The sequence below is a fragment of the Panicum hallii genome, chromosome 2 (assembly GCF_002211085.1).
Source record: "Panicum hallii strain FIL2 chromosome 2, PHallii_v3.1, whole genome shotgun sequence".
NCBI lineage: Eukaryota > Viridiplantae > Streptophyta > Magnoliopsida > Poales > Poaceae > Panicum > Panicum hallii.
In genome coordinates this window covers 37,014,714-37,042,526 of record NC_038043.1, presented here as the reverse complement: position 1 = coordinate 37,042,526, position 27,813 = coordinate 37,014,714, and the positions used below count along the sequence as shown (strand labels likewise).

The 27,813-nt window shown below is 44.4% G+C and overlaps 2 protein-coding genes and 1 long non-coding RNA gene across 3 annotated transcripts; all 3 read left to right on the top strand.

The window, feature by feature from the left end:
* The first annotated feature begins 2,902 nt into the window (after nucleotides 1-2,902).
* Nucleotides 2,903-5,260, top strand: LOC112880985. Its single transcript, XM_025945703.1, has one exon. It carries the CDS (start codon nucleotides 2,903-2,905, stop codon nucleotides 5,258-5,260), a length of 2,358 nt encoding a protein of 785 aa, XP_025801488.1.
* A 1,845-nt stretch (nucleotides 5,261-7,105) lies between these two features.
* Nucleotides 7,106-7,644, top strand: LOC112879879. Its single transcript, XR_003226208.1, has 3 exons — nucleotides 7,106-7,217; nucleotides 7,289-7,495; nucleotides 7,564-7,644. It is a non-coding gene; the product is annotated as an uncharacterized LOC112879879 (long non-coding RNA).
* A 58-nt stretch (nucleotides 7,645-7,702) lies between these two features.
* LOC112880984 lies at nucleotides 7,703-26,508 on the top strand. The gene is made up of 7 exons (XM_025945702.1): nucleotides 7,703-7,726; nucleotides 7,811-7,924; nucleotides 8,005-8,117; nucleotides 8,205-8,406; nucleotides 8,470-8,556; nucleotides 24,430-25,897; nucleotides 26,250-26,508. Exons 1-7 carry the CDS (start codon nucleotides 7,703-7,705, stop codon nucleotides 26,369-26,371), a joined length of 2,130 nt encoding a protein of 709 aa, XP_025801487.1. The 3' UTR covers nucleotides 26,372-26,508.
* Nucleotides 26,509-27,813: the final 1,305 nt, after the last annotated feature.

The window sequence follows — 27,813 nt, the reverse complement described above, 5'->3', positions numbered from 1 at the left end:
CCGAACGCATCAAGACTTGGACATGTCCTGTGTTTGTTCTGAAGAAGAAAGGTGTCACAATGTTGGGTGACGAGGATCCTATGCCAATGGAGGGCTTGCTGCATCCTCTTCCTGCTAGTGCGCCGAGATGGAGGGGACCGACCTTCATCAACTAACAATCCCCCTCCTGGTATGCATGCTCGCAATGCTGACATGGCAGATGTGCATTCTTCTGGGGCTGCAGCCTAAGGTTGTGTGATGTGCATGCAGGCCTCTTCGATCTGGGTGATGCTGTCGATGTCTCAATGTAATAGGTCTTGATCTTTTGTTGATGAACTCTGTTGTTTAATCTAGATGATGAACTCTGTTGTTAGGTCTTAATATTTTGTTGTATATAGTTGCTGTTGTCCTCAGCACTTTCACTTCCATGTGTTGAATGCTCCTGGCTGGTTATGAACTTAATGCAATCTGTCCTTTTATTACTATATATGTGCTGATGTGTTTTTACAGTTATTGTACCTATAATGCATATGACTGTTCTTGTAAAGTATTATTCAAAAACATACAACCTGTTTGGTAAAGTTCAAAAACTTACCATGCCCCTTTTGATGATTTGTTTTTACATGTCACGCAGTATTACACAGTCAAAAACTCACGAAACCAGCATATACCAGAACAACCAGTCAAAAACTCACGAAACAAGCATATACCTGAACAACTAGTCAAAAACCCACGAAACAAAAAAAAAGAAACAAAGGAAATGTAAAAGATGCCATGAACCATGTAATAAAAAGAAACAAGCATATACCAGAACAACCTTTACTTAGTATTTTACAACTACCAGCCATGATGATTCACATATAAGCATCCATTACAAGCGCATATAGTTTGAGACATCCATTACAAGTGCCTCTAGTTTGATGCGTCCATTACTACTAGTTGAACTAAGTTAAGCCAAAAGCATCTGCCGCCTAAACCTCGCTGCATGCATCTTCAGTCTTCATGGGGCAAAGTGCCAGCGTCCTTGCCTCATTCTGCCCTTGGTAGCAAGCTAGAGCTCCTCCGCCATAGCTTCGATCTGACATTTTACAAGCGAATCAGTTATATTAGCATATGCAAATGAGGGACGATGGATAGCTTAAAGGAGGACCATCACCTCCTTGGTGCGCAGAACCGCGCCATGGCCCTCATCGTCGCTGTCCTCGGATAAATACATTGAGAGTTTGATTTTACAGAAGTCGAGCATATACTCCTTTCCAGCCTTCAATTTTACATGCATGCACAAGACATATGTTAACCAGAGATTAAATGTATGCGACAAAATCATCTAACTCTCCAATCAAATACATCTGACTCACCTCAAAGATGCGCAAGGATGACGCTCCCGTTACCTTCGCCTTGGCCCTCGCTGCGACGTACTGCTCTGCAAAGTATCACGGCATTTGCGCTCGAGCACTACAGGAAAACGACTCACTTCCGACGGCCGCAGCTAAATTTCGACGGCCCCGTCGGAAGCTCACTAACTTCCGACGGTACCAGGCAGCCGTCGGAAGTTTCATAACTTCCGACGGCTGCAGTAACAGCCGTCGGAAGTTAACCAACTTCCGACGGCTGCAGTAACAGCCGTCGGAAGTTAACCAACTTCCGACGGTTTACTACGCAGCCGTCGGAAGTTAGGGGCACGCCGTTAGGGCTCGCGTTATCTCTCGTGCCCTTCTCTTTTTTCCCCACTTCTCCTCACCTCCCGCGCCGCTGCCGCCCGCCGCCCGTCCCCGCCGCCGCCTCCGCCCCGCGCCGCCGCCTCCGCCCCGCGCCGCCGCCTCCGCCCCGGGCCGCGCGCCCGCCCGCCTCCCGCGCCCGCCTCCGCCCCGGGCCGCCGCGCCGCCCCCCGGCCGGGCCGCCCGCCTCCCGCGCCGCCCCCGGGCCGCGCCCGCCTCCGGCCCCGGGCCGCGCGGCCGCCCGGCCTCCCGCGCCGCCGGCCGTCCGCGCCGCCCCCCGGCCGGGCCGCCCGCCTCCCGCGCCGCCGGCCGTCCGCGCCGGCCCCGCGCCGCGCCGCCCCCCGGCCGGGCCGCCCGCCTCCCGCGCCGCTGCCGCCGCCGCGCCGCGCCCGCCCGTCCGCGCCGCCGCCCTGCCGCCCGTTCGCGCCGCCGTCCGTGCCGCCCGCCGCCCGTTCCCGCTGCCGCGCCGCTGTCCGTGCCGCCCGCCGCGCGTTCCCGCCACCGCCCCGCCGCGTCGCCGCCCGTTCCCGCCGCCGCGCCGCCGTCCGTGCCGCCCGCCGCCCGTTCCCGCTGCCGCGCCGCTGTCCGTGCCGCCCGCCGCTCGTTCCCGCCATCGCCCCGCCGCGCCGCCGCCCGTTCCCACCGCCGCGCCGCCGTCCGTGCCGCCCGCCGCCCGTTCCCGCTGCCGCGCCGCTGTCCATGCCGCCCGCCGCTCGTTCCCGCCGCCGCCGCCCGGCCGCGCCACCCGGCCGCGCCACCCGGCCCCCCTGCCGCCCGGCCCCCGGCTGCCCGGCCGCTCCGCCCGGCTTGTCGCCGCCCGACTCTCCGCCGTCCAGGTTAGTGCAGCACCGTCGGAAGTTAAATAAAATATTATATTTGATATGCATATTATAGTGATTAAACACTAGTTTAGTAACTAAAGCTTTATAATTTTGATATATCTAATTTAAAATTAATCGCTTAAGATAACTATATTCTAACTTTGTAATTATTTAACTTAAAGTATGGGTGAGGATCGACGATGGATGTACGAAGATTGGCCTAATTTGTCAGAAAAATGGATAGCTAATACGGAGGAATTTGTTAAGCGTGCTTTTGCTATGTCAAGGAATGGAAATGATGTGAGATGCCCATGTAGCCATTGTCGTATTTGCCATTGTCAAACTAGGAAAGTTTTGTCTTCACATCTGATAAAGTATGGTTTCATGCCTAATTATGAGGTGTGGGTGTATCACGGTGAAGCTTTAGCTCCTCAGAATGCACCAGAAGTCCCAATACCATTTGAAGTGCCAACATCACCACAAGTTCTAAGTAATGATAATGGAGAGTATGATAGAATGGATGAGATGCTTCGTGATTTAGGGGAAGATATGGAGCTCCCATCCGAGACTGAGGATCCACCCACGTCGGAGGCTAAAAAATTTTTCGAGCTCCTTAAAGCTTCAGAAGAGCCGTTGCACGAGCACACAAAAGTTACTGTCCTTGCTTTCGTGTCTCGACTCATGGCTATTAAGTCCAAATTCACATTATCTCACAATTGTTACAATATGATCTTGAATTTGATTGGTGATATACTTCCGGCAAATCACAAGATGCCTAAAGATGTCTACCAGTCAAGGAAATTATTGTCTGGGCTTGGTATGGACTACAAAAAGATTGATGTTTGTCCAAATAACTGTATGCTGTTTTGGAAAAATGATATTGATTTGAAGAAGTGTCGAAAGTGTCAAGAATCGAGGTTCGTGGAGGTTGTAAATGAAGATGGTGAAAAGGTGACTACAGAGATAGCACAAAAGCAACTTCGCTACATGCCTCTTATGCCTCGGTTGAAGCGGTTGTTTTTATCAAAGAATACTGCTAAGCACATGAGATGGCATAAAGAGAGGGTGCGTGCAAACCCAGAGTTGATGGTGCACCCGTCTGATACTGATGCATGGAAAGCTTTAGATGATTTTGATCCAACTTTTGCTAGTGATGCGAGAAATGTTCGGCTTGGTTTGGCGACAGATGGTTTCTCACCTTTTAATATGACTGCATCATCATATTCTTGTTGGCCGGTATTTGCTATTCCGTACAACCTTCCACCACATCTTTGCATGAAATATGATTATATGTTCTTGTGTCTTGTAATTCCTGGTCCGGAACATCCTGGAACACGACTTCATGTGATGATGCAACCTTTAATCGATGATCTAGATAAGTTGTGGCAAGGTGTTGAGGCATATGACTATTACAAGAAACAAAGATTTACCCTTCGAGCTGCATTTCTATGGTCGATCCATGATTTCCCGGCATATGGTATATTTGCTGGCTGGAGCTGTCATGGATTTTTAACCTGTCCGATCTGTGGTAAAGATACAGACTGTTTCCGCCTTGAGTTCGGTGGTAAGATATGTTACTTTGATTGCCATAGACGCTTTTTGCCAGAGAATCATCCATTCAGATTTCAGAGGAACGCTTTCAGGAAGGATACTATTGTCACGAAGGGGCCACCGAAGCGTATGAGTGGAACAGAGATTCTAGCTATGTTGAAAGATTTAAAGATGAATACAGATGGAAATGGATATGTTGGTTTTGGAACTGAGCACAACTGGACTCATATATGTGGATTATGGGACCTTCCTTACGTCAAATCGCTGATTCTAATGCACAATATCGATTTGATGCACCAGGAACGTAATGTTGGTGAAAGCATTATAAGTACATGCATGGAATTCACTGATAGAACAAAAGATAATGTAAAGGCCAGAAAGGACTTGGCACAGATTTGTAATCGACCGTCCCTAGAGTTGACTGAAAGTGGTGGTAAGCCACGGGCTGCTTTTTGTCTGAAATCCAAACAGAAAAAAGAGGTAATGAAGTGGTTGAAGAATTTGAAGTTCCCCGATGGTTATGCGGCAGGTTTTAGGAGGGCTGTGAATTTGAAGACCGGCAAAATAAATGGGTTGAAGAGTCATGATTACCATATAATTATGGAGAGACTTCTTCCTGTTATGTTTCGCGGATTTGTACATGATGATGTGTGGAAAGTGTTGGCTGAGTTAAGCTACTTCTATCGGCAACTTTGTGCTAAAGAAATCAAGAAAGAGATGATGGAGAAGTTGCAGAAAGAGATACCAATACTTTTATGCAAGTTGGAAAAAGTTTTTCCTCCAGGCTTTTTCAATCCAATGCAACATCTACTTGTCCACCTTCCATATGAAGCTAAGATAGCTGGTCCGGTCCAGTATAGGTGGATGTATCATATTGAAAGAGCGTTAAAAAAGCTTAGTGTAATGGTTGGCAATAAAGGAAGAGTTGAAGGATGCATTGCGGAAGAATTTAAGTACAAAGAGATATCATCCTTCACAAGTGTATACTTTGCACAGGAACACAATGTGAATGCACCTAAGTTGCGTTACCATGTAGATGAAGAAGTTCGATGCAGTGATCTTTCAATTTTCGAGTGCAAGGGAAAGACCGTTGGAGCCTCTACAGGATGTGACCCTGATCGTGAACAAAATTTATCTGCTTTGCTCTACATGTATGCTAATATTGATGAGATGGCTCCATATTTCAAGTAAGATTAAATTTTTACTTAATTTATGTTGTTAGTTATTGTGGCCGATATCTAATCCGTTTACTTCACAAACAGGGAATTTGAATTGCAAACTTGGTCATCTAGGCGTAAATTTTCTTCGAAGCAATATGAAAACATGCTTCGATATGGTAGAGATGGGAAGCCAAATTTTCTTAATTGGTTCCGAGATTACGTAAGAATTTATAATTTTCTGTGATATTTTCTTACTATGTTTCAAATATCTAATTGAGTCACATAATTGATAGTGCGACAGAATACCCCACATACACAAGGATTTATGTCAAATGTCGCTTGGTATTGTAACTGTTAGAAGCTATGGTCGGTATGATATCAATGGATTTCGGTTTCGTTCGACAAAATTTGAATCTACTCATCCTTTAGTAGCCACAACAAATACTGGAGTTGTTTGTACCACAAAGGATGATCGGGAAAGGAGGATTAATTATTATGGAATTGTTAAGGACATACTTGTTTACGACTTCACGGGACCGAACAATCTTCAAGTAGTGTTCTTCCAATGTGATTGGTTTGATCCCTATCACGGCACTCGAGAAAATCAATTCGGTATGGTAGAAGTACGACACGAGAACAGAACACGTGCGTGTAACGAATTTGTGCTTGCTCACCAAGTCGATCAGGTGTATTATATGTCGTACCCATGCAGGGATCTAAAAGACTGGTGGGTAGTGTACAAGGTCAATCCTCGTGAACGGATACACATCGCTGACGATCAGATGTATTATCAAAAAAATTTGCAAGAAGGGTTTGAAGAGATTTATCAAGAAGATGAACTCCCGAGCTCTTTCAACATAGATACAGAGTTGTTGCCAGATGCATTAGTGGGAGATCAAAATGATGTAGTAGTTCCTCCAAAAAGAAAACGAGTGCCAAGGAAGAAAAAAGTTACTTGGCGTCCTTCGAAGCGTACAAAACAACTTGATCCTGATTTTGAATATGATTGATAAGTAAATACCTTATGTTTCTTTTATTTTATATGTACTATTAATTATACTTGTATTGATGTACTAACTTCTTCTTGTTAACAGGATGTCAAAAAGGATAAAAAACCTAGCAAAGAGTTTCGTAAAAAGCACTAAGCTATCCAAGAGACAAGATGACGATCTGTTTGCGGGCACTTCTGCGAGAGCTTCAAGGCGTAGACAATTGCTGGAACACTTACCTCCAGAGATGCAGGGGCAGATTGCGTTCCAGAGAGATGAGGTATATATGTAATGCTTATATGTTTATTCTAATTTTGAGATTCAATATAATTACTGCAATATGTTATGTATTTTGTAGAGTGAAGAGGAGACGGAAGAGGAGACAAGTAGCAAGGAGTCGGACGAGGCGGGCCCGGAGAATGACTTAGGTGGTTGGGATAGATGGTCCGAAGGATCTGCTGGTGGAGGGTCGGCAGGTCAAGGGTCAAGAGTTGGTGGGTCAAGAGCTGGAGAGACTAGTGCTGGTGGTGATGGGGTACAGGAGCTGGTGATGAAGGGGCAGGAGCTGGAGAGGCTGGGGCTGGGGCTGGAGGGTCAGAAGCTGGAGGATCTGGAGGGCAGGGTCGGACACGTAGGCGGCGGTCGAAGATTGGTTGGATTCCGCCGCCTAAACCTCCACGAGAAGAAGAAAAGTGCGTGATCACACCGAATGGAGATGGGTGAGTATGTTTTTTCTATATTTTAGTACGTAATCCTTATTCCGAAATGATTCTAATTGTTTTATATACTTGTAGGTCTTGGTTTGAGCCTAATTTCCCAGGTGTTGGTCATCTAAGACAGGTGAACAAAATTCTAGGTAACATATGCCGTATGCTTTAGCCTGGAATGGTAGAACTTGTATCTGGTGAACGGATCCCTGCTACATCTTGGAATCATTATAGATATGGTGTCAACATAACGTTCGGCAATACCCAAAAGGCAGTTTGGGCTGAGTTTTGGGTACGATTGCTCTTATGTACTGATTTAATTTTCTACATACGATGGCTACTGATTGTGTAAAATTTTTGCAGAAATACTACAAGTTGCCTGAGGAGGGAGCTTATGATGATCATGCCAGACGTGTGTTCCACCATAACGCACACATTGTGGTTAGAGATATGATTTCTTATGCCAGAATTCAGGTTGTCGCTTCTTATCTGGAACGGACTCAAGGGATGCGATTTGAGAAGAAACGGGATGCTGGGAAATATTACTTGACTGAGGAGCAATACCGCGAGGTAAACTGTTGCAAGTTGCAATTAGTATGATTCTGTTTGTTACCTTGAAACGAAATATTGTTGTGTAGGAAATGATTCCGTGGATGGCCACACGTGAGGAGGCTTATCATGCCTTATGTCACTATTGGACCACGGATGAGTTCAAAAGCATTTCCCAGAGAAACAGAGGAAATCGTGGAACTGAGTCCTATCACACCTACGGAGGTGATGGGCACTTCCGATTGGCCAAACGCATTGTAAGTGAACTCTTTGAAATGAATTCTAATAATTTCATTTATCAATGCATGCTTCTTTAGTTTTTTGTTGTATGTATAGGAAGTTCGCACTGGTGTAGCGCCGAGTGATATTCAGGTCTATCTTGAAGGTCATAGAGGACGTGATCCTACAAATCCAGATCAGTTATGCTCTCAGGCGGCTACAGAGCGTCTGGTATATCTAAATTTACCCAATTAGCACTATCGAGTTATCATGAAACCTCTTATGTAATTGTGCGATTTTGTTCTTTGAAGGCGGCATATGGTGACCAAATGATTGCTCGCCATGGAGAGGGTTATGATTGGAGAAACGCGCCTATTGATCCTGAGGCCGTTTACAGTAGTGGTGGTGGAAAACCTCATGGCCGGTTAGATTTCTTTAAATTTCAATCTAATTTTATAATTTAAGCGAAAATACATATTTCGAATTTGCTATATTTGGTCAATATTTGTAGGTATCCATTATTCGACAAAGTTATTGACTCGAGTCAGGTGCCGTCGCGTCAAAGAGCGGGATCGTCGCGGTCAGCAAGGCGTAGCACAAGTAGTGGCGACGACAGCGCGGAGGTTGTAAGGCTGCGTGAAAGAGTAAGACAACAGGAGCTACAGCAGCAGTGGTTCCAAGCTCAACTTGCACAACAGAATGCAATACTGCAGGTAAATCTTAATTGTTACAACTTAGGTTAAGTTACATTCTTGCTGACAAATTTGATCTTTCAGCAAATAGCGATGCAACAGAATATACAAGTGCCACCACTGGTACCTCCACCTTTTGCACAGGCCGGTTGGCCATCAGCTTCACCTCAGGTATGATAGTCAACGATTCAAATGTTAGTTAATAGTCATTGCAAAATATGGTCACTCTTAATAAATATTATCCAATTAGTTATCTTTCAAACTAATCTTGTCCATTTATCTTTTATAGCCTTTTCACACCCCACCACCTAACCTACCGGCACCGGGAGACTCACACGTTGATCCAACATCGAATTGGGTGGATCAATTTATTGGAAGTGGCGGATCAATTCAACCAGGTGATGGAGGCGGCCAAACTTAAGTGAAACATTATTGTTCTATGAATTTGTTCCATATGATACTTGTATGAAGTTTGTGAACTTTGATTATGAACATATGTATGTGGATATATGAATTGTGTACTTGCGTGCAATTTCTGATTGTGAATTATAATTGTGGATTAAATCTGATTATACATATTGATGATATATATTGATTTGATGATATATATTGATTGTGGTTGGTTTTAGATTGGTTTCAGGGTTTGATATTGATCTGGGAATAAGCTTAACTTCCGACGGTTTCTCTATACCCGTCGGAAGTTAAATCCAACTAACTTCCGACGGCCGCGTTAAACCGTCGGAAGTTAACAGACGGACGTCAGCTGCCGTTTGCCGAGCTAACTTCCGACGGTTTAACGTGGCCGTCGGAAGTTTATAAACTTCCGACGGTTTTGGCTCTATACCGTCGGAAGTTTAAAACTTCCGACGTCTTTTTTCCGTCCAACCAACTTCCGACGGCCTGGGTCTAAACCGTCGGAAGTTAAGTAACTTCCGACGGTTTAGCCGTAACTTCCGACGGTTTAACCGTCGGAAGTTACGGTTTTTCCTGTAGTGGAGTATGGCCGTAACCCTGGCGATGTTGGCCACCGGCATCCTGAAGCCTCATTCACTGATAGCAGCGAACTCAAGGTCAAGCTCGCGATGCATAGAACGCCTGCGCTCGTTGACCCTCCGCCGCCGGATTGTGCGGGCCCTGTTCCTGTCCCTCCGCGCCTCACGATCAGCGTTGTTCTCGTCGCCAGCGTTGGCTGTGGCCTCATCTTCAGAGACCGCATCAAATTCGATGATGGGAAGATCCCATCGTCCTCGCCTTCTTCCGCCATTAGCACCTGGCGGGAGACGAGCTCATCAGAGCTCGAGTCGACTAGTTCAGTCGGCTCCTCCGCCACGGTGGCCAGCGGCCTGCCTTCCTGGAAAGGCAAAGGTTCGAGGTGGGCCACAAGTCGACCCTCAGCCTCGAGTAGATCGGAGAGATTCATCCCCCTCCAATGTATGAAGCGCCCCTCCGGTATGGAGGTGATCATCATATCACTAGCGCCAGAACAACCCGAAGCTCCCCGCCATGCGGTGGCGTCAGGCCCTCCAGATTGGAGCAGAGAATCCAGGTCCTTCTCTAATGCAGAAAGGGACCCGGAGAAGCCGGCCTGCTGAAGATTAGTGGCCGGATTGCATGAACCGAGTCTGGATCGGCTACGCGAACCTTTAGATTGGAATGACTCCAACCCAAGGGAAGTTGCCGCAGCGCCGGATGAAGTCGAGCCGGGGGCTGACTCCATCTTGATCTTTGCAGCGGATGCATGGATCGATAAGTCGTCGAGATCATCGACGAACTTGTCGAGGCCGCTGCGTCAGACCCGGAACCACGGGACTGTGTACATAACGTAGTTTAAAGAGGTTTAAGAGGTTAAGTCCGTCTTATCTCTTATTTGTCTCGTTTATCTCTTATTTATCCCGTTTAAGTAGGAGATAAAGCTAACCGATACAGAAGAAATCTACTTGAGATATGTTCTGGTACGATTCCTTAGCTGGTGTTAGTTAGTATCTTCGTAACCCTGACCTCTCAGATATATAAGGGAGGACAGGGACCCCCTCAAACAAGATCTCTGGATCATTCTACACCAAAGCCAATACAAACCATACAGGACGTAGGGTATTATGCATCTCGCGGTCTGAACCTGTCTAAGTTTTGTGTTCCTTGTACCTTCGAGTTCCTGATCTCGGCGTCTCCTCACCCAAAACTTACCACCTTGCGTATACCCCTCGGTGGGCAGACGGTAAAACACCGACAGCTGGCGCGCCAGGTAGGGGAGCACATCGAAGATCCACCGGCGAACTCGATGGCATCTTTCCAGTTCACCAGTCGGAATCAACTCCGACTAGTCAAGCTTCATCAACAAACCGTCGCAGAGCGCCAGGAGGTACAACTGGTGACTCGGCAACAGCAGATGGCAGATGGATCACCGGGCACATACTACACGTATTGAACAGGGAAGATTCCTTTTCTATTTTTCCTATATTGGATACAATCCGTGGCTGTTCCTAGCAAGGATTATTATACTGATCTATCTTTGCTAACGTAATCTATGCACGGTATTCTCATCCGTGCAGAGCTTGCCGGCGGAGCTCTCATAGACAAGGATGGCATGAGGCTGTTGGTGGCAGCGAGGAAGGTGCATAGCAAACTGACCCAGCGCCGCGTCATGACTCTACGACGGAATTCCACCGCAACTGGAGCTGGTTTGGAGCGAGTGCCAACTGGTTTGCCTCATCAAACGCACTGTTGTCGACCTTGACTACTCGGCTCGACTTCACCTCGAGCTGCAACGCCGATGCACCGCGACCGCTGACCTCGACGACCCGGTTCAACTTCGGCTTGTTCCGCGCGTAGCAGCAATGAGTTCGGCTACTTCGACTTCGCGAGGACGATCGGCGGCCCGCCGATGACTACATCAACTACTCGTCTCGACTTGAAAACTAGTCGGAATCGACACCGACTAGTCGAGCTTCATCAACAAACCATCGTAGCTCCATCAACGAGCTCCACGGCTTTGCCGACATTCGTCCATGAATCAAGCCAAGTGACTTATGCCTTTTCCGACTTGTTCTTCACAGGATCGGCTACCTTTTTGGGTACGCCTCTCGATGGGCATGAAACTGTGACAGTTCAAGTACTTGTAAGTTAGGCACATTACTTGTTAGTGTGAAATACGTGCTTGCTAGTGTAAAGCTTGTGTGTGTTTATGTGAAGCTTTTCAAAACTTAAATGCAAGTCAAAAGGGTATTTTTATAATTACAGAAAAAACTAGGGTTGTTTTTGCAAAATGTATTTGGATGGGAGGTAACTTCAAAATAAGGGTGTTTATGTAATTTTATAAAAATACAAGTCCTTTTATGCAAGTAGTTAATTTATAAAAGTAACTTTCAAAGTTACTAAGGACTAAAGTGTAAAAAGGTGCAAGTCATCATGACCTGTCATAAATGCTTGAGTCATCCTGTCATAAATGCTTGAGTCATCCTGTCATAAATGCTGGAGTCATCATGATATGTCATAAATGCTTGCATTTAGGTCCTAAATATTATGAAATTTACACCCTTTAGGACAAAAACATTATAATTTGATTTTAGTCCAAGGTTTTAAATTAACACTTCATTCTTTGAGTTTCTAAATTTAAACTCTAAAACAAAGTTGTAGGATTTGAAAAGTTGCACAACTTTTATTTTAAACACTTTTTCATTTGAGCTCTAGAATAGTGGAAAAACTTGGTTTACAATAAGGTCCCTATATTTTCTGTAATTGTAGAAAAGTCCCTGGATGCATCCTACTTTGCTTCCTCTTCTGTTTCTTTTCTGCAAGCTGTGCACCGCCGCCTGCCGTACTGCGCCCTTGCTTCCTCATCCTTCTATTTAAGCTAGTGGGCAAGTTGTCAACGTATTGTACTTTCTCTTCCACAGTCGGCTTCTCTTCTCCTTTCTACTTCAAACAGAGCTGTCAGCTGCCGGAGTGCCTTTCGCCGCGATGCTCGGACCTCCACGTCGAGCCCTAATCTCTGGCCATCCTCCGCCATCCCGCTACGATTCTTTGCGTTCCAGGCTACCTCGTCTCGCACCGCACCTGCTCCGCTTCTCCTTGAGCCAGGCCGAGCTCCTGCCCGCACGCCAGAGGCGCCACCGCATGCCATGGCTGCCGCCACCCCCTGCTCACCATGGAGCACCCCTCCCCGACCTTCCTCGGCTCTTCTCGACCCCCTGCCGAGCTTCTCCACTCCCTACCGGTGCTCCCCAACTCCACCCTGGTGCAAACCCCTCACCAAACCATTCCACAGACGCTCGGCGTCGACCTTCCTCTGCCGCCGCTTCGGCCTCCCCGTCGACCCGGCCGTCCAGCAGCTCCTACCCCTCGCCGATCACTCCAGCAGGACCACATCACCTCGAGGAAGCTCCTGGACCACCTCACCAAGCCTCTTCGACCCCCAGCATGCCGGAACATCGCCACCATGACCAAGTCCGATCGCCGCTGCCCGAAGCAGAACTCCGTGGCCAGCCTGCCTCCGACCACCCCAGCTCCACCCGAACGCCGCCCGAGGTCCATCTCTACTTCCTTGTGCTCCTCCACCCGTGGCCCCTCGCCGCCGGTGACTCCCCTCGCCAGAACGCCGCTGCCTTTCCCCTGTCCTTTGTCAAGTCCGGCCAAGGATTTGATTGCTTTGATTTGAAAAGTTCTAGGGTCCTTTCTGCAAAGTAGTCTGAGTCTTTCAAATCTATTTCAGTGAACTTTGAAAATTCATAGAAAATTTTAGAAAATTCAGAAAAATACCAAACCAGTTTTGTTTGATTCCTTAAGTCAAATTAGACTACTTTTATATAGTGAGTTTGAACTATATATGTGTATTTTCTGACGTAGATTAAATATTAGGAATTGAGTGTTTTAATTGTATCTCATGTTATATGCATGTGTTCTGGCTGAATTTTGAAACTTAGGTTGTATGTCCTATGTGTAGCTCTGTGTAAAAGTTTCGAGTTCTTTACTGCTCATTTAATTAGAAACTCGAGTACCTTTGTTGTATGTTGATAGAAATTTCATAATTTAATTTTAGATGCATTCCTTCAGGTTTAAAGCTGAAAATTTTACCTTAGCTTTGCTTCAACATGTTTAGTTCATGATAAAATTGTGAGAGTCAAAAACCTAGTGTAACTAAAGTTATGAATATAGGCTTAGATTCAAAGGAAATTCATGAACAATAGTTCTGGTTCATGAATAATTATGATAATATGCTGGAATGTTACCCTTATATAGTAGAACATGTCCATAAATTTTGAACCCTAGATCTAGTATAGAACTATAGTTATAAATGTATCCTAATCATTTAATGTGTGTTCTTGTTTAATTTTGTGGCATAGTTCCTGTTTAAATAAAATTCTGATAAATTTACAGTAAATGTAATTAGACTAAAGCAATGTTTAATAATTTTTATAGACTTAGTTTTAGAGTGCATTGCTCTATAAAATTCATTTAAGTTTTACATGTTGTTTATTTAAATCATTTATTTTGATTAATCCGTTGCATAAAGATGTTAAGTGTAATTAGTTTGTTTGCTTAAGATAACCAAGTATACTACCTAATGTATTTATTTTAGATGCTTAGGGTAATCAAGCCTGTTACCTAATGTAACTAAACAATTTAGATAATACCCGATAAATGAATGCCCAGTAAAAGAGTGAATAACATGTTTGATAAATAGAATATCTTTCGTGTTGCATTGTTGATAAGTTTGGTAGTGTTAGCTCATATTTTTGTGATAGAGATGTGTGATGTTTAGTTAATCCTTTCACATGAGTGCTCATGTCCCTGCCATCAAGACATTGTCCTTGTCTTGATTGCAGTCTCCTTAAGGTCCTTTTCGTATAAGGATCCTTGTTAGTCCATGTGTATCTGCTGCTTAGCTAATACATCTCTGTAGCTATGCTTCAGCATCGGCTATTAACTTAGCCGCTAAGCATCTATTTCAATTGAATCTATGATGTTTCATTGTAACGGCTGTCAGCCGATGCAATTCTTTTGATATGCTTCTACCATCGGCTGGTTAGCCGATATGGTTGTTACCTTTCTAATATCGGTTACTGCCGATACAATTCTTTTATTCTGTCCTACATCGGCTGCACATAATCAATGTATCGGAGGTGCACACACAATCTTAGGATTCTTGCTATTGGCCGATCCAAGCCGATTCTAGTTATTTTCCATATCGGTCAAATATGGCTGATCAATCCTTAGTTTTCCCATCCTTATCCGCACACTTCTATATCAGCCGATTTATCGGCTAGGAAATCAGCTATATGCCTATCGGTCACCCACCCCCAACCACACTCCAATCGGCTGCACATCTGTAGAACATATCCCCATCGGCACAAACCCATCAGCCACATACTCTTCAGTCTAGTTCCGCGCTTGTGGTCTCATCAGCCTAGTCCTATGTTAATGTGCTGTTCCACCTGGTTCTTATAGCAGGTCCGGTTTAGATAACCCCATCGGCTGTACATCACTTGATTGTTGTATTGACATAATCAAGTTGATGCAACCATGCCTTGTTACCTAGGATAACACTTAAGCATATCTTAGTTAAGACACAACTGCTTTAGGAAACACCCCTCTGCTAAGGTAATTGATGCTTTCGTCGATAAATTAGGGAGTCGATACACCTATCAATCGACTACATACGCCAAAGTACCCAACTCTAGATCAGTAAGATAGCACAGTCGACACGCCTCTGTTAGGCACAACTAAGGCACATCAATCGGCTAAACCTGATGCACCCTCGTCGACTAAGGAAAGCCGATACACCAACCATCAGTTAGGCAAAAATATGCTGATAACTAGATCCAACCAGCAAGATCCTTCCTTGTTCTATCCTTAAAGCACTATACCTTCAACGTTCCATTCTATATCAGCCGATTTGACCTCAGGTGAACCCAAATCGGCTAATCCCCTCTGATCATACACAGAGACCGTTCCTGCAGATTTCTCTTCCAAACGGAAATCAACAGATTTCCTGAAACTGTGTAGATAACACCATCTTTTACCGATTCTATATTCTATCGACTGAACCCCTGTTGTTTCCAATCGGCTCTGTTATAATCTTCAACAAATAGCTGATTTTAATTAGTTGCCCACCTAAAGCTCTATCTAAGTTTAGTTTCAGATCTTTTTGGTTGATATATGAGTGATATGTTGAATGAGTGTTGGATTGCAACTTTATCATGAAGGAAAATAGTTTTATGCGCACACTTTGAATGTAATGTTGCATTGCATGTAGATACGACTATTTCCGCAAACGGTACCTACAAGATCTCCCAGAAGTCTGCAGAGGATGTTTCTGAAGACCAAGTGAACGTCATCAAGGGATTATCTGAGGCCCCAAACCAAAGTTCGGAGGATAATAATACTAACATCCCTGACTCCAGCCCCACCAGCAAAGGCAAGCCCCGGTGCATAACCCAGTATTTCAAATTACTACATTATGCAATCTTATACTTATATATATTATATCTTGCATTAAGTCTAGGAGATGAAATGGAACCCTAGATGCATTGAATCCTAGGAAACCAATGTATTGTACCTGAGTCCTTATCGCATAGATGCTCTGCTAATAGGACCGGTAGAAGTCGGGTGATTTCCTGTCACTCGCGCGATATAGGAGTTGAGTGTTTACTATTCTGCAGTCACTATAAGGATCATGGACGGTGTCATGTACAAAGTCATAACTCGGAAAGTTTGCCCCGTCTGTGTTGATAAAAGTTAATAAGGTCGCAGTGTATGGTAGTGGTGGCTAAGCGTTTGAAAGTACTAGCCACATACCGCGAAATATGGTAGAGCGGTAAGCCTAGTACCTGATTGGCCCGGCAAATGGACATGTCTCCACCACTCGATTATTTTGGTTTCTGTTGTACACACGCACCGACGTGTGGGAGTACGTTCTGCATAGCAGACATGAATACGATCATGTAGTCGCGCTACAGACGTATGTCCTGCACAATTGGTGTGCGTACGGTCCTGCAGTCGCTTGTGGTGGCCCTGATCCATAACCTGGAATATGAGGGAAACGGTTGCTTTGGAATGATCTTGGATGTTCCAAGCGTGTGAGTTAGGTTTACCCTTGCAAGGTTTGGAAATTCGATTCAGAATCGTCCGTTTCTCACGAAGATTGAGACTGCTTATCCCTTCTGCCATATAGAGTAAGAACTGTAACTATTGTTGGAATAATCTTGATGAATGTTAATCTCTGCCTTGTTTGTTTAGTATAGATGCTTACCTAGAATGGTTAATGAAACTAGAATCTGAAAGCTAAAATGTAAAAACTGATTCATACTCCTTGTTGCATTTTCCCGCTGAAATTAAACCCAGAACCATTTCAAGCCTTCATGAGTCTAGTTACATGGCTAAGTATACCATGAAACGGGTAAGCCTTGCTGAGTATTAGAGTACTCAGTCTTGCAATATGACTTTATTTCAGGTAATATCTTTGAAGACCCTACTCTTACCATGCCACGGCCCTATGCTCTTCCCGATGGTTGGTCCGTGGAGTGGGATCCGTCTCCGGCCAACACAGGTCCCTCCGAGTGATGTTGAGCATGGGCTTAGCTCAAACATCCGTTGTGCGATGTCTGTAGAGTCGTGTTTATTTTCCGCTGCAGATACTATAACTTTGAAAAAGCCTTGTATAGATTTGAACTAGTTAGGATTTTATACTATGGATGCATCCCATGTAATATTATATCTGTAATGTAAAAATGGTTGGCATTTGTATCTCTGGACTCGCCTTCGTGCGAAGTACCTTGTTTGATCCTGCAATTGGTGGTTTATTAGGATGTTACCTGACAGGCCAAGGGGTTACACTGTTTGAAGTATGATGAGGGCCCTTGAGAGAGGACTTGCGTACTTGAGCCGGTGTAATTCAGGTTGGTACTGCCAAAGAAACCCTCGGGGGCTACTCCATGATCGACTACTTATCTGTGTACGACTCTCGATGGGCATGAAACCCTCCAGAGCTACACTTCGCCGACTACTTATCCGTGTACGACTCTCGATGGGCATGAAACCCTCCAGAGCTACACTTCACCGACTACTTATCTGTGTACGACTCTCGATGGGCATGAAACCCTCCAGAGCTACACTTCGTTGCGCACTGCGCAATCCTCCTTGTCGCATGACGACTACTTTCTGCGTGTGTCTCCTTTTAACGGTCGCAAATCTACTTGAGTAGCACATACCTTAATCCGTGAAACCTCAGCTCTTTTCTCACGCCTAACGCCTCTACGCATACACGAGACAAAGATCTCATACACGCTATGAGCAACGGCTAAAACAGGACCAGGTGCTTAAACGTAACAGGTGGACTGCTCGGGAGATTTAAATGGCCTAGAAAAGAGCTCGACACAGCAATTTTTGCACCGCATAAATTTTTGTGTCTTCACATTATTACTGAGTACTACTCGGTATCTTTGCATTATGCTACATAATGTATGCATTGTCTTTTTTCAGATCAAGCTTCGGCAACGACCCTCCAGGCAGCACGGCGTGCCATCATAGTTCCACTAGTTCCTAGGCTCGGGGGCTGGGCGACGCACACTACTCGACATGGCTCCTTTGGCTCTCCTAGCTCGTAAGCTTGGGGGCTGGACGCCGCAAAACTGCTCGAAGACGACTCATATGAAGACTGAAGAGTGCAGAAGAAACTTTAAGTCACCGCGCGGTTAAATAAATCAGCGGGAGGCTCAATTTCACTATGCAGAAGGAGAAGAATTTTTCTCAGGATTTTAGAGTAACACTGCATGCCACGAATTTTGGATCCTTATCTCCAAATTTGGGGGATTTGGATTCAAGGCTCGGGGGCTGCGGGATACGTGGCATTGACTACTTATTTTTCGAATCTATTCGAAACGTAAGAAAGGAAGATTCAAGTTTAATACGACCCTCAGCTTAATTCTTCGATTCAACCTAAGGCTCGGGGGCTACTCCATATGGAGTGCGATTTTTCAATCGCACACCATATTAAAAATATAATTTGGGGCATGAGCACCTCATAGCTTCGATGCAGCCAAGTAAGTACTCGAAGAAGGACTTCAAGATGGAGCTTTAAAAGAAGCCGAAGATTACTTCGAAGGTACTCGATAAGCCGGCAGTACTCAGCTACGAAGAGTTTGGGGGCTTGTCAGACCCGGCGCCACGGGACTGTGTACATAACGTAGTTTAAAGAGGTTTAAGAGGTTAAGTCCGTCTTATCTCTTATTTATCTTGTTTATCTCTTATTTATCCCGTTTAAGTAGGAGATAAAGCTAACCGATACAGAAGGAATCTACTTGAGATATGTTCTGGTACGATTCCTTAGCTGATGTTGGTTAGTGTCTTTGTAACCCTGTCCTCTCGGATATATAAGGGAGGACAGGGACCCCCCTCAACACAAGATCTCTGGATTATTCTACACCAAAGGTAATACAAACCATACAGGACGTAGGGTATTACACATCTCGCGGCCCGAACCTGTCTAAGTTTTGCGTTCCTTGCACCTTCGAGTTCTTGATCTCGGCGTCTCCTCACCCAAAACTTACCACCTTGGGTATACCCCTCGGTGGGCAGCTGGTAAAACATCGACACGCTACGAAGATCCGCCACGGGAGTCTTTGGTTTCATGTCGACGAGGAATTACCGGAAATCGCCCACACCATCTGCGATGCAGACCCACAAGCCAAAAACAAATGTTGTGCCCTGGGAGGGAACTAACCTGGAGAATTTGAAAGTTGCCATCGAGCTCTCCGATGAATCTTCGACGCGCTCCCCTATCTAGCGCGCCAGCTGTCGGTGTTTAACCGGCTGCCCACCAAGGGATATACCCAAGGTGGTAAGTTTTAGGTGAGGAGACGTCGAGATAAGGAACTCAAAGGTGCAAGGAACACAAAATTTAGACAGGTTCGGGCCGCGAGGTGCGTAATACCCTACGTCCTGTATGGTGATTTGTATTGCCTTAGGTGTTGGATGATCTCGTTTTGAGAGGGTCCCTGTCGTCCCTTATATATCCGAGAGGCCAGGGTTACAAGGATACTAACCAACACCAGCTAAGAAATCATACCAGAACATATCTCGAGTAGATTCCTTCAGTATCGGTTAGCTTTATCTTCTACTTAAATGGGATAAATAAGAGATAAATAAGATGAATAAGAGATAAGATAGAATTAATCTCTTAAATCTCTTTAAACTACGTTATGTACACAGTCCCGTGGCCCCGGGTCTGACAAACACTTTGACACGTCCTAGTCGCCTTGAACTACACTTGATGTACCATACGGCATCAGTCATGTGCATGGTCACCCTCCAACCACATTCATGGACAAATTTAAAAATAGTTCTAAAAAGTTGTATATAGGTTGGATCTACATCAGATCTTCGTCATGTTATTAATGGATATTTCTTGTTTGGTATTTTGATTCTAATCTTGAAACACACATATTGATTTGCCATATGTTGTGTCCAATTAAGGTGGTTCACTTTTCATTTGAGTCATATAGAATTTACGATGGACAAATGCAGTTCATATTTTTTCAAACGTCTAAGAATTTGCCTAAAAGAAATTGAAAAAAAAAAAGCAATTCAATTTTCATTTGAAAATAGTAGCAAAATACGTCTTTGTATTATGAAAATGTAATCTCTTGTGCCTTCGACAGGTGGGACCCAAGACCTAAAGGATTTAGCTCCAAAAATTATACTGGGCGGGAATGCTCTTCCCACCTCCCTCCATAATTTTTTACTAAACCGTCAAATATATTGGCCGCATCGATCCCACCTCCCCCCAAAAACCTTGGTGGCTGCCCTCTTTCCCCAAAAACCTTTCGTCACGGGATTGGGAGGACACGAGGGAGAGAACGGGGAGGGGAGATGGTTCGTCGATCTGCCCAGCGATTCCAACCATGATGACTCCTTCCAAATCCAGATTCGGCGATCCACAAACCAATAGCACACGAGGTCGGGTCACAAACGAGGAGGCAGACGTTGCTGAAGACTACCAGATGGATTTTTTATCAGACGAACAAAGGTGCGTACGCCTGTAGTGCCAGCTAGGTTTTGCTGGAAATCAATAGCGTTTCCCATTGATTTGATGTTGTATCCATGTCCATCATCATGTGTACCTGCACCTAGGGTTTGTAGGATGACATGCATATGCAAGGTTGTTTTGATCTTGGCCTCCATCATATCCATGCAGTAGCGGAACCAAGATTAAAACCTAGGTCGCTGGGTTCTTGTTCCTTCTAGATCTTCACCCCCTCCTTCCTCGGTTTCATCTTATTTTTCCTCACTTCTCCCCTTCTTCCATTTGGTTGCAATGGAGTTCTTGGCATGATGTGACTATAAGACCGTAGCCCCGCTGTAGATAGGACGACGACCCTCTCCATGTTAGGGTCATGTATACTGCCTTACGTGCGAGTGGCAGCAAACCAGCCTCACGTAACCTGTATATTTTGCATTGTAGTTACAATTATCGTACAAGCAATACATTCATACCGTAAAAAAAATATAAAGTATCACCTGTCAAGCCAGCGGTCGTTCAGGTGCAACAACTCCTTTGCTACACGAGGGCGCAACTCGTGAAGCTGCTGCCCCTCCACCGCTGCCAGGTACGACCTGTGCCGTTCGTCGGTGTTCGCGTCAAGGAGCTCCGGTGTCTGCGCCATATCTGCATGAAAAATATAATTACCCTAAGAAATATTTCTAAAAACTATTAAAAATACTAAAAAACTATTCAAAATATAACTACCCTAAAAAATATTTCTAAAAACTATTCAAAATATAACAACCCTAAGAGATATTCCTACAAATAATTGAAAATACTAAAAATTATTCAAAATATAACTACCCTAAGAAATATTTCTAAAACCTATTAAAAATACTAAAAACTATTCAAAATATAACTACCCTAAGAAATATTTCTAAAAACTATTAAAAATACTAAAAACTATGCAAAATATAACTAACCTAAGAAATATTTCTAAAAACTATTGAAAATACTAAAAACTATTCAAAATATAACTACCCTAAGAAATATTCCTACAAATAATTGAAAATACTAAAAACTATTCAAAATATAACTACCCTAAGAAATATTCCTAAAAACTATTGAAAATACTAAAAACTATTCAAAAATATAACTACCCTAAGAAATATTTCTAAAAACTATTGAAAATACTAAAAACTATTCAAAATATAACTATCCTAAGAAATATTTCTAAAAACTATTGAAAATACTAAAAACTATTCAAAATATAACTACCCTAAGAAATATTCCTAAAAACTATTAAAATACTAAAAACTATTCAAAATATAACTACCTAAGAAATATTCCTAAAAACTATTGAAAATACTAAAAACTATTCGAAATATAACTACCCTAAAAAATATATCTAAAAACTATTAAAAATACTAAAAACTATTTAAAATATAACTACCCTAAGAAATATTTCTAAAAGCTATTGAAAATACTGAAAACTATTCAAAATATAACTACCCTAACAAATATTCCTAAAAACAATTGATAATTATACGACTACAACGAGAATATACCTCCAAACCCACGTGTGAACAGGGCTTCGCCGCTTTCTCTCCTCTCTTCCTCTCCTCCCTATTTAATAATACGGGCGGGAATTGTGGCATGAATTGTGACTATTCATTTGTTTCATGTGGGGTGCATATACATATGTTACATCTTATGCTGGAAGAATTCCCTCAGGTACAGTTTGGTACTGTTCATAGTAAAAAAATAGGAAATTGGGGTGACGCGTTGGAAACGGAAACTGCTTTGGCCTGCGAAGATGGCGAAACAGCACCTACGTTTGTGTGTGGCAGCCCATTTTGCCCCTGTCCCTACCTGATGCGACCTTGCACAGGAGGCCTTCATCCTTGGCAGCGCTGCTCTACTACAATCACCAACGGGGAAGCACGGCGCTGAGCTGGACTGACGATATCCCTATCATTCCATCCGTAGTGCTATCTTCTCTGACCACCTCTCTCTATCTCTCTCCTGTATGTGGAGATAGAAATCATAGGACCATCTTCCTCAAATGATTGCCGGTCCATCTGTACAAATTAAAAAAAAATCATGCTCATTATCTCTAAAAACAGGTTACTATGAAGTAATTTAAAAAAATGTAAATGTATCATAGGCCACCTATCTAGTAAATTTAAACTAAATAGCAAAATAAATTGGCACAATAACATATACACATGTCACCATGAAATAATTCAAAAAAATCATTCTAAATGTGTGATGTTCAAACTATATAATAATCATTCTCTGAAAAGCAACTAATCAATTCTACCTTGCTCAAATTAATGAACAAATTAGTGAATCATGCTCATTGTCCCTCATCCTTAAAATCCCTAAAATTATGCATAGTAACATATACACATGTCACCCCTCTAAACTTTATGCCCCAGAAAACGAACACACCCTAAATCGTGGCGAGTACTGCGAGTTCTAATTTGCGGTTGTTCTGGGTCATTTTATGTGATTTTACAAGTGCCCTGTTGCTTTGTTGATGACTTGTGTTTTTGCGAGTTTGTTGGTGGTTTTTGTTCGTGGTGGCGGTTGTTCCGGGTCATTTCTGTTATTTTACAACTGCCCTGTTGCTTTCTCGTGACGACTTGCGTTTTTGGATGTCATTTTCTAAACCTCTAAATATGGTTTTGGGAAGGATTTTGATGATTCTTAAAAAATTTATAATACAATCATGTGCCCACTTCACACCCTCCCATTCTTATGTATTAAGTACATAAATCTCCTTGCATTATGACAATAATATCCATATATATCGTTTTGAGAAAGTTTTATTTGCAGCCATTTGGATTTATTCAGTGTAGTGACATCTAAGGTTAATGTGCAATTTTTCATAATATATGCCATACCATTGCTTTGATTTGAGTTCGAATTGATTGGGACTTGGGAGCAATATCAACCCAATGAGATATGGCATCATTCCTTTTGTTGGATAGGAAGAAATACATCTAGTACATGTATATTGAGTGGAAATACACGAAATCTTTATCAACTTGCATTCAATAGTAGCCGTACAGTTCGAAAAGTTCTACAGTGAATTGCCTCTATAGTTTTACTCAAGATTTATTTGCAAAGCTTCGAACTATACATACATCGGAATATTTATAATTTGCAGAAATTTTTCTAGAGATTATTATATGGCTTGTGCATTTATTGTGTGCGGGTTGTCCAATAGATGTACTCGCCGTGATATCCTTAAAATTCCTAAAATTTTGCACATTAACATATACACATGTCCCCGTGAAATAATTCAAAAAAATTATTCTAAATATGTGATGGTCAAACTATCTAGAAAACCTTCTCTAAAAAGTAACAAATGGATTCTATTTTGCTCAAATTAATGAACAAATCGGAAAATTATGCTCATTTTTCCTCAACCTTAAAATCACTATTTTCTTTATCTAGAAAGCATGAAACAAAGAATAAACACCGTGAAAGAAGAGTGGAAGAAGCTACTAACCTTTGGTGCACTTGGATGGGTGAAATCCTCACAAATTTGGGGAAAAATGGGCAGCACCTCCCCTGTAACACGCCATGGGAGTGAAGGAGGGCTCGGGAAGAAGAAGAGTGGCAAATGAAATGGAGGGAGGGCTGGGATGTGGTGGCCGGTATATATGGGGCAAGTTAGTGCCGGCTGGTGGCTTTAGCCGGCACTAACTGTCTACTTTTAGTGCCGGCTAGAGCTGACAGCCGGCACTAACTTGTAATTGACCAAGTTAGTGCCGGCTAGAAATGCCGACCGGCACTAACGTGCGTTTTGACTGTTGTGGCAGCCGTGTGACAGTTGGGGGGATGGCGCGTTAGTGCCGGCTGGTATTTCTAGCCGGCACTAACGTGCCCGCCTGACACTGTTGAGGCACGTTAGTGCCGGCTCGTTTTTTGACCGGCACTAACGTGCTGGTACCGATAGACCGTTTTCTAGTAGCGTTGGTGATCAGTTATCAGTTGCTGACTGTGTATTACCATTCCACAATCAGTTTTAGTTTAAAACCGATTGTTCAAATTAGACATTGAGAAAAGGGAGAAAAGATGGCCAGGCCAGCACCGGTAAAGCGCGTGGCTCGGAACCGTCGGATGGTAACCCTAGCTCCGGCCAGTCCTTCCCCATCCCTTTCCCTTTCGATTACGGCGGCGCCGTCCATCGCATCTCGCCCTCCATGGCTCGCATCTCGCCCACCGATTGCGTCCTCCTCCACGCCAATGGCTTCGAGGGCCACTTCTTCCATCGGAACGCCACCACCGCCATGTCCTTCACCAGTCGAGGTACCAGCATCGTGGCGTCCTTAAGCTGCCCCGAGCGTCCGCTGCTTCCCACAATCCTCGTCGTGGAATGCTCTCGCGTTGACTTCACCAACGAGCCCCCACGCATCGTCTGCGCGGTGGAAGGCACCATCCTCTTCAGCGTCCTCATGGGCCCTCGGCCAGACGTCTCGCCGTGCAAGTACGACTACTACATCTACCGGGTCGGGGACATTCCGACGCTTCAGCTGCTGCCGCCCCCGCTTGACAACTTCATGGACGAGGATGCAGGCCTCCTTCTCCACGGGGACGGCGAGTTCATGGTGGCAGCGTTGATCTCTACAGACAAATTTGACTTGTTCGACCTCCACCGCTTCGACTCCAGGACTGGGGCGTGGAGCCAAGTGGTGGTGCGATTGGTGGAGCCGCAGATCTCGTTCCCCTTCAGGGTCACCAGGAACTCACTCCGGCTTGGCTACCATCTCACGTCCACCGTGATCACCATCGGGGGCGAAGGTGGAAGGATGGGCTGGGTCGATCTCTGGCGTGGCATCCTCATCTGTGACGTGCTCGACTCGAAGCCTGAGGTCCGTGGCGTGCCCCTGCCGTTGCCGATGGACCTGCTGACTTGCAACAATGGTCGGGGAGCTGAACTAGGAGGCTGCGCAAGGCCCCTCCGCGGGATTGCCGTCGTCGATCAATGCCTCAGGTTTGTTCATTTGGAAGCCACCATCTCCACCCCCTACAGGACTACTCTGCCTCCTACTGATGGCAGCGACAGTGACGAAGAAACAGCAACATTTCCTAACCCGGTGATGTCTGACTGGGTGATCCATACATGGAGCAACTCCAAGATGACTGCCTCCTGGGAGGACTGGGTCGTGGACTGCAAGGCCAGAGCATCGCACGCCACGATCCCCAGCAAGGTCAAGTCAAAGATGCTCAGCTCCGGATTGCTGTCACCTGAAGAAGGAGCAAATCCAGTGCGAGCCTTGGGGAACCTCTGGGTGTCCCACCCAGCTCTGGGCACTGATGATGGTGTCGTTTACCTGCTGGCCAGACTCAGATTCCAGGACCCCAAGGCATTCATCATCGCTCTTGACACCAGGGAGAATGTTCTGCTAGGCTCAGCCGAGTTCGCCACTGAAAGGAAACGCGGTGCTGGCATCATGTATTTCCCAAGTAACATCTCAAAGTATGTCGACCCAAAGGCTAGGGTTCTTCCTATCTCCGAAGGTATGGTACGGCTCTAGTTAAGTATTGCAGCTGCAAATTAAATCCTGCTAAAAGATATGGGAGTGTGGGTCTACAAAGATGAGCTCTAAATCAATGAGAATACCTGATCACTGAACCATGGCCTGTGTCAGTCCACTGCACATTTCAGTTAGCTTGCATTGATTTGATACGCCCATAGTTTCCTTTTGTTGGTGTTTTGTTACAAAATGGAGGCGTTGAAAGTTTTTCCATTTTTATTATAACGTAAATAGTCGACCAGAGTTTTACTAGCAGATGCGTTGAGGCCAAGGTAAAGCATAAGCATCATCAAGTATTTAAACTATTTATGCTGTCTCACTGGATGCTGTTACAGGTGTTGAAGATAACTTCGAGGAGTCAAGCCTGAATGAAGGCACTGAATCTGTTGAGTATCCAAATGTAGAGTTATTTTACCATGGCATGGAGTTTGATGATGATGCATCAGTTGATAGCTAGAGGTGAATGTGAGCTCGTTTGTAATAAAATCCAGGTCTTTACAGTGCTCGATCTGGTCCCATGATCTCATGTCGATTGTGACATGAGTACATATATATCTGCTATATTGGTCTTGACAGTACCTGGGCCCTGTTTGTTTTTACCCCTCAAGATTATATAATCTAACTATTAAGCTGTGAGCTATTTGCATTGGCAATCTAGATTACTGGTAATCTGGTTATTATCTGCAGTGCCCTTGCTTCTACCGCTGCTCGCTGTGCTTCTGCTCCTCTGTTGTGCGCCGACTTTTTTCTTGACCCAATTTGGGATATTATGCTCTATGGAATGGCCAGGCCTAATCGAAAAATTATAGAAAGTTTTGCTCGAGAGCTCAAGAGAATTGTGGCATGAATTGTGACTATTCATTTGTTCCATGTGGGGCGCATATACATATGTTACATCTTATGCCGGAAGAATTCCCTAACCAACGGAGCCTTCAGGTACTGTTTGGTACTGTTCATAGTAAAAAAATAGGCAATTGGGGTGACGCGTTGGAAACGGAAACTGCTTTGGCCTGCGAAGATAGCGAAACAGCACCTACGTTTGGGTGTGGCAGCCCATTTTGCCCCTGTCCCTACCTGATGCGACCTTGCACAGGAGGCCTTCATCCTTGGCAGCGCTGCTCTACTACAATCACCAACGGGGAAACACGGCGCTGAGCTGGACTGAGGATATCCCCTATCATTCCATCCCTACTGCTATCTTCTCTGACCACCTCTCTCTATCTCTCTCTTGTGTGTGGAGATAGAAATCATAGGACCATCTTCCTCAAATGAAAAACCTCCCCGGCCGTTATGTTCTCACCCTTTTTTTCCTTTCCAAATTTCATCAGTTTTTGTTCTTCTTAAATAGGCTATATTCATTAGTTACAACAAGATTAACAATTTACAGTCTTTCAGATTCTGGCTACCATTGTTTTGTGTTAATGATTAAGATTTACTAATTACAATTTGAGCATTTATTTATTATATCAAAGATGATTCAGTCTGACAAATGACATTAGCATTATACTTACTACTACTTGATTTCTCAACAGATAACATAAATTGTTTGACACTAACAATGGCGGATTCAGTGCAGGCAACAGGCCTATAAGGTTCAGTACCAATGTGCTCATGATAATTCTTCCGACATAGGGAAGTTAGCATCATTCTTATAAGGACGCGGCGAAGCGCGCTGTTCATCCTAGTAATACTCACATGTGCTGACCAGGGTGGTAGCCTGGTAGGGTGTCCTGTAAACCAGAAAAAAAATGTGGTTATGCAGCTAAGTCAATTGGGTTAGTATTAATAGAATTTTATAGAGGGTTTCATGTGCATTAAATTCTATGCCACATCAGCAATTTTGCTGACTTAACAAGATTATTAAGAGGAGAGAGGTGGGGGAGTTTGAGTGGTATCCCT

Bases quoted from the DNA above. Each gene is read 5' to 3' on its own strand.
- LOC112880984 (XM_025945702.1), top strand. From the start codon at position 7,703: ATGGGCACTTCCGATTGGCCAAAC. The intron at 8,118-8,204 runs GTTAGATTTCTT...CAATATTTGTAG, and splicing joins GGTGGAAAACCTCATGGCCG to GTATCCATTATTCGACAAAG. The intron at 25,898-26,249 runs GTATGGTACGGC...ATGCTGTTACAG, and splicing joins GGTTCTTCCTATCTCCGAAG to GTGTTGAAGATAACTTCGAG.
- LOC112880985 (XM_025945703.1), top strand. From the start codon at position 2,903: ATGCCTAATTATGAGGTGTGGGTGTATCACGGTGAAGCTTTAGCTCCT.